The sequence below is a fragment of the Heptranchias perlo genome, chromosome 24 (genome assembly GCF_035084215.1).
Source record: "Heptranchias perlo isolate sHepPer1 chromosome 24, sHepPer1.hap1, whole genome shotgun sequence".
In the NCBI taxonomy this organism is placed as follows: domain Eukaryota; kingdom Metazoa; phylum Chordata; class Chondrichthyes; order Hexanchiformes; family Hexanchidae; genus Heptranchias; species Heptranchias perlo.
In genome coordinates this window covers 8889066-8895962 of record NC_090348.1, presented here as the reverse complement: position 1 = coordinate 8895962, position 6897 = coordinate 8889066, and the positions used below count along the sequence as shown (strand labels likewise).

Sequence of the window (6897 nt, the reverse complement as noted above, 5' to 3'; positions counted from 1 at the left end):
TGATTTCTTCTTGAACGATTCAACTCGATTCTGGTAACCATCGACCACCGCCTGCCTCCTTTGCAAGCCCTGAACTCAGTGATGTGACCGTTTCCTCCTCCCTCCACCGCCCCTTCCCTCATGTGTAAAGGGCATGTGTCACTATCTTTATTATTTACATTATAAAGATGGAGGAACTGAAATTTGACTTGCTTTTGCATACACAAAGAGGCAAAACCAATTTAGTCTCAGCACAGATTTCAGCCTCAAGGTTGCTCAATAGAACCGATAAATCAAAGCATAGGTTCAATCACCGAGTGGGTAAGTGGGATGTCTTCCTCTTTCTCTTCACTTCTCCTTTTCTACCCCCCACCCCCTTTCCTCTTCCCGTCTCCTTTCCTCTTCCCCTCCCAGCCTCTCCCCTCTTCTTTTCTCTTCACCTCCCCTCCTCTTCCCCACTCCTTTCTTCTCCTCTCCTTTCCTCTCTCCTCTCCTTTCCTCTTCTCCCCTATTAATGACCGCTCTCCTTCAGATTGCCGGTCCTAAAATTGCCCCACGTGTCCCTCCCCCCACCCTCTAAACCTTTGAGTGGCAGGCAGGAGATTTTAGTTCAAGTGCCATTTAACACACACCGAGTGGGCAGGGACGGGTCAGAATGTGTTATTGATATGAAGCCGGCTGATTTGGTCGGCTGTGCCGCTCGGAGTGTCTGTCGGGCAGTGTGTGTTGGGGAGACTCAGCCCAGAGAGGAGACTCAGAGCAAATTCAGCAGAGCGGGAGTGAGGTGGGACAACAGCCAAGTGTCCATTCCCCATTACTTCGCAGTAACTCGGTACTGACTGGACTGGGAGGCTGTGGGATTTATGATTTCCAGGGTGAAAGCTGAAAAATCAGCTCTGACTGAAATCAAATGAAGTCAAAAGAGTTGACTCCAGTTTCACTAAGTAGTTAAAGCAAATTTTAAAAATGCAGAACGGATATAAATGCTACAAATGGATGATTTTGGTGATCTGAGAGGGTTAATGGTAACGGCCGACGTAATTTTCTGGATTTGCCTCTGGGAACAAGGGGGAAAGATCCTCCCATTTACGTCAGAAAGTTCGAGCCGGGGCTCGGGAACTGGGTTGAAAACCGGCTCAATCTGTGGCATTAGTTGCTTTGGACTCATTGCGATCAGAGGACTTCGTCTCCCAGGCCGGCATACCCCGCCATACACACACACACACACACACACATCCCCGGGACTGGCGGTGTGGATGTGCGGAACTCCCTCCAACGATGACTCTCTCCCTGAGCTGCGTTCTGAAGTGCAGCTGTCGGATCTGCCCAGCTCTTGGATAGCGGCCCCTGGGAGCTTTACAGCACGGCACAGAAGGTAGCAGTGCCAGGCTCCCCATTGCACCTGGACAAAACACCAACCAGGCGAATGTCCAGCTCCCTGAGCAGCTGTGGCGTTTGATCAGCGTGCATTCAACCAGCCTGCGAGGACCTGAAGACAAGTGAAGATCGGAGTTGTACCCGAGCCTGGAAACTGCCGGGTCGCCCCTGTCATTCAGGCTGACAGTAGCTGCAGACAGAAACAACTGCCAGAGAGTCCCCGTCTCCCACATTACCTTTGTAACCCCAAGACTATGTTCCCAGAATGTTGGCCAGGAAGAGCATCATCCCAGAGGAATATGTCCTGGCTCGGATCGCAGCTGAGAATGTCCGGCAGCCCCGCTACACCGTCCGGCCGCGCCAAGCTCGGTTCATCGCCAAGAACGGGGCTTGCAACGCGGCTCATAAGAACATCCGAGAGCAGGGCCGCTTCCTGCAGGATGTCTTCACCACCCTGGTGGACCTGAAGTGGCGCTACACCCTCTTCATCTTCACCATGTCCTTCCTCTGCAGTTGGCTCCTCTTCGCCATGATTTGGTGGCTGGTGGCGTTTGCCCACGGAGACCTGGACCACCATCGGAACTCAGTCTTCGAGCCCTGTGTGACCAAAGTGAGATCCTTCACCTCGGCTTTCCTCTTCTCCATCGAGGTGCAGGTCACCATCGGCTTCGGGGGCAGGATGATGACCGAGGAGTGTCCGACAGCCATCACCGTGCTCATCACGCAGAACATCTCGGGTCTGATCATCAACGCCGTTATGCTGGGCTGTATCTTCATGAAGACGGCACAGGCTCATCGCCGGGCCGAGACCCTGATCTTCAGTCGCCACGCCGTCATCGGGTTGAGGAACGGCAAACTCTGCTTCATGTTCAGGGTGGGCGACCTGAGGAAGAGCATGATCATCAGCGCCTCGGTCAGGATGCAAGTGGTGAAGAAGACCACCACCATCGAGGGAGAGGTCATTCCCATTCACCAGATCGACATCCAAGTGGACAACCCAATGGACACCAACAGCATCTTCCTGGTGTCCCCACTCACCATCTGCCACGTTATAGACAGGCGCAGCCCCCTCTATGAGATCTCGGCCAGCGACCTCCAGAACCAGAACCTGGAGATGATTGTTATACTTGAAGGGGTGGTGGAGACCACGGGCATCACAACTCAGGCCAGGACATCCTACATAGTCGAGGAGATCTTATGGGGATATCGGTTTGTCCCGATGGTGACTGAAGAGGACGGCATCTACTCGGTGGATTATTCCAAGTTTGGCAACAGGATCAAGGTGGCGACTCCTCGCTGCAGTGCCCGAGAACTGGACGAGAAACCGTCCATCCTGATCCAGACTCTGCAGAAGAGCGAACTCTCTCACCAGAACTCCCTGAGGAAGCGCAGTTCGATGAGGCGGAACAACTCAATGAGACGGAACAATTCCTCTCTGGTAGTCCCTAAAGTTCAATTCTTTACGCCCGAGACTAATCCTGATGTGGTTGATAACAGAGTTTAATTTATGCAAAATCAGGATTTCAAGTATTCACTGCTTAGATGAATTTCTTTACATTTTAAAGAGGGTCACAATATAGACTAATATGCAAACCATTTACTTCACATTTGGAATCTTTGCCTTTCCCCTTCATATCGGTTAAATCGAAGAATAATTTAACTGAGAACGAGTCTTTAAGCAATCGCTCAGTACTAGCCACTTTTTTGCCGCCTTGTTTTTTGAAAGTTACGTTGACACTTTGATTTATTGGTATATCTCGAAAACGTAAAATATTGAGCTGGGATATAATAACTTAACTTGGATCGGTTCTAGGTGTAGCTCTGATTTCTGTCGGAGGTTGGACAGTTGAATGTATATCATTTACAAAATTATTTGTAGGAACAGATTGTGTTTACACTAGTTCACTTGATTTCATATTACAGCAGCACTATAGCACTAACAAAATAGGCAAGTAACCTCCTCCAGCCCTACAACCCTCTGAGACCACTGCGTTCCTCCAATTCTGGCCTCTTGCGCATCCCGGATTTTCATCACTCCACCATTGGCGGCCGTGTTTTTCAGCTGCCTAGGCTCTAATCTCTGCAATTCCCTCCCTGAAACTCTCCGCCTCTCTACCTCTCTCTCCTCCTTTAAGATGCTCATTAAAACCTACGTCTTTGACCAAGCTTTTGGTCACCTGTCCTAATATCTCCTTATGTGGCTCCGTGTCAAATTTTGTGAAGCACCCAGAGACGTTTTATTACGTTAAAGGCGCTATATAATTGCAAGTTGTTGTTGTAATAGCGTTTGAAAGTTAATACAAGATTATGTTTGCAAATTTCCAATGACCTTTTAATAAAAGTACATAACTACTTACCAGAAACTTGATAGCCAGGGATATTTGCCTTTGTTTTAAGAATAGTGCATTCCTTAACTCAGTTAATTTCTGTAGGATTGGATTCTGTATTGCAAGCTCCTTTAAGTTACATTAATACTGTAGCTATTGGTCGGAATGGTAGTTACAGTTTGAGTTCCAGCTCTGAAGTACCCTTTCTACACTGCGTGAAACTTTGATTCTCCTGCCCAAGGGAGCGCTCGGGCTCTGTGGTGACTTGCATGCAATGAGCTCCTCTCTCAGCAGTTAAAAGATAAATGTTCTAAAATGCAGGCTTGCCTACACACTTAAAATGGCTCCAGGTCAGTTTCAAAAGTGTCCATGAGTCCTAGGGTTAAACCAAGTTTGGCCCCTGTAGTGGATTTACACTGTAGTGAAACATAATGGGGGCGAGGTTAGGCCCCCTCCTCCCACCCTAAGAGTTTCACACCATGATCCTAAAGTTGTAGTTTTAACTGCTGACTAATGGGAAACTAGTGCTTGTTCATAAGAGGCTTCCTTTCAAATAGCATCACATGGGAGGTAAGTGGATTAACAATTAACATACGCACGGTCAATGTGATCACCTGGAATGGTATGAGGGGAGGTGGGGGGGGGTCGGAGAGGAATTTTCCCGAGTTTTTTTCCCCCTCGTTGGCTCTGGGTTATTTTTTGTTGGGTTGTACTTTCTACTAACAAGGAAAATAATATTAATTTATTATTCCGAGAAAGCACAATCGAACAAGAAGTATGAACTTTCTTTCCGTGCATTCCAATGAGAAATTGGTGACAGTCCTTCTCCTCAAACCTAGACAGCTGTCCTCAGTCACTTCAGGCTAGTGCTTAAGTATGACATATCATTGTTGGATGCCTAACATTGAAAATTAAAGCAAAATTTCACCATGCATTAGCATTTATTTATTAGCCTAATGAATGATCTGTTTTGTATACACGTTCATAGGAAACATTTGCTTGAGATTATTAAATTCCAATTAATTAATACTGAACATGTTTACACAGTTGGAAAGTTACAATAAATGCTAACTAGAATGTAATTTCGTACAAGTTGATATGATACAGATAGTCAAACCGGATAGTTCAGTGGGTAAGGTATCGCAATGGAAACTCTTGGATTGTATTTGAAATTAAAATAACATAGTCAATTGCACAGGACAGGAAAAAAAGATGTTTCTTTGATCAGGTGGGACTGGATTTGATCCCAGGTTCCAAAGACTAATTAAGATCCCATGGTACTCTTCGAAGAAGAACAGGGGAGTTCTCCCCATTTTCCTGGCCAACATTTATCCCTCAACTAACACCTAGAACAGATTATCTGGTCATTATCTTATTTCTGTTTGTGGGGCCTTGCTGTGCACAAATTGGCTGCCGTGTTTCCTACATTACAATAGTGACTATACTTCAACAGTGCTTAATTCGCTGTAAAGCACTTTGTGACATCTTGAAGTCGTGAAAGGTGCTATATAAATGTAAGCTCTTTCCTTTTCTTTAACTTTGAACATGGTGAGCCACCAATTCCCCTATTTTGATTTTTTCTGTGTGCAATTCCATACCAAGATACTAGATAAGTTACATTTATTATATAGCGTGTTTTTCAAATTACTGGGCCCTAATCCTAATTCATTCTCAGCATTCAAAACTTAATGGCTGTAATTTTCACCTTCCCAGAATGAATGGCCCGCTCGTTGTACATCCCACCCAATTTTCATCCCAAAGATTGGAATGGGATAAAACTTGGTGTGCCCTACAGTGGGAGTTCGGGCAGGGGGTTAAGATGATGGGGAGGTGTGCTGCGCCATGTACCCATCCCCCACACCTTTATTCAGGCACAGGAGGGCCGCCCCTGCCCCCCCACCCCCCGGCAGGTAGGGACCTACTTTACGTCGAAAAGTCACGGCCCCGACTGTATTTTAGCCTCTGGACTCGGCAGGTCTGCATGGGGCCAACCCCGACAGCAGAACCACAGTGGGAGTCCGCAGAATGACGAGAATAGGCTACGGATAGTTTTCAAAAATTACTTTTCTGTGGGAACCAGGTGGGCCTGGAGGAACAGGGGTTCTTCCCCCCCTCCCCCACTGAGGTCCACAAGGAGTCCTTGAGTCTCCCCAGACCCAAACTTGTCTCTACCTCCCAAAGCTTCCAAAGCCCTGTCTACCATTAATTTTATTCCGTGGACCATTCCCTTGTATCCCTGGTGTCCTTGGGCTTCGACCTGATTTTTGGTCTTGCCCACCAGCCCTGTTAACACTCTTGCCGGCTTCGGATGAGAGACTGTCCTGGATTATTTAACTTAGGCCTGGGAGTTAAAATGATGCAGGCCTCAAACTGAGCTTCCCGTGGGAGTTTCCTCCCACCTCCGCCCATCCCAAACACGTCTCCAGTTAAAATTGACCCCATGTTTAGAGAGAAAGTGAGTTGCATTTTTATTGTTTTTTCGTATATCAAGGAGTGTAAGGAAAAATATATCCTCACTATGAAAACTCTGTACTGTTTGTTCATACATTTTATGTAAATAAAGCACTTATTGGTTCAAAAGCTGTGCCTCGTCTTGTTATAGTGTTTATTCAACTCACCTTCTGTAAAAACAGGAGAATTAACATGGTGGTATGTGATATCTTTCCAGTGACTGGTGTAATGAGTCAATGTTCTCTGGATCATGTTATTGTTTAACTAGATATTGGGCAGAAAAAGTTGCACTCCAGATTGTAAGGCACATGAGGTTGCCTTATGGGAGTGACTGGTGACACTGAACCCCAAGGAGATATCTAGCATAAAAACCTGTAAATTGCAATAAGGAAGTAATATCAGTTTCACTAAATATAACGCAAGTGGTACAAAGCCAACTTCTTAATCCTTAACATTAATGCTTATGTAAGATGTAAGATTAGCTGCTTTCCAATATTGGGAATGTCACTGGGAGTTAGATGCTGGAGAGCAGAGGTCTGCATCAGTCTGCATCAGTGTTCAAGTATGCATGCATGGAGCTCTGCTTTGTTTAAAAGACCGCGTATATGAGGCTGAGAACTCACATCCGTCCAAAAGCAGACTCTTGGTCTAATGCCTGCAGTATTAAACAAGAAAAATTGAAATTACTGTGGATTATTTAAAATAAACATTTTCAGAAAACAAGCATTGGGACCTTGTTTTAAGGGGTTCCATTTATAACAAT

At 46.1% G+C, this 6897-nt stretch overlaps 1 protein-coding gene across 1 annotated transcript; it reads left to right on the top strand.

Moving 5' to 3' along the window:
- The first annotated feature begins 981 nt into the window (after nt 1–981).
- Nucleotides 982–6263, top strand: LOC137341552 (ATP-sensitive inward rectifier potassium channel 8-like). The gene has a single exon (XM_068004727.1). The coding sequence runs from the start codon at nt 1622–1624 to the stop codon at nt 2858–2860; it is 1239 nt and encodes a 412-aa protein (XP_067860828.1). The 5' UTR covers nt 982–1621; the 3' UTR covers nt 2861–6263.
- The last annotated feature ends 634 nt before the right edge of the window (nt 6264–6897 follow it).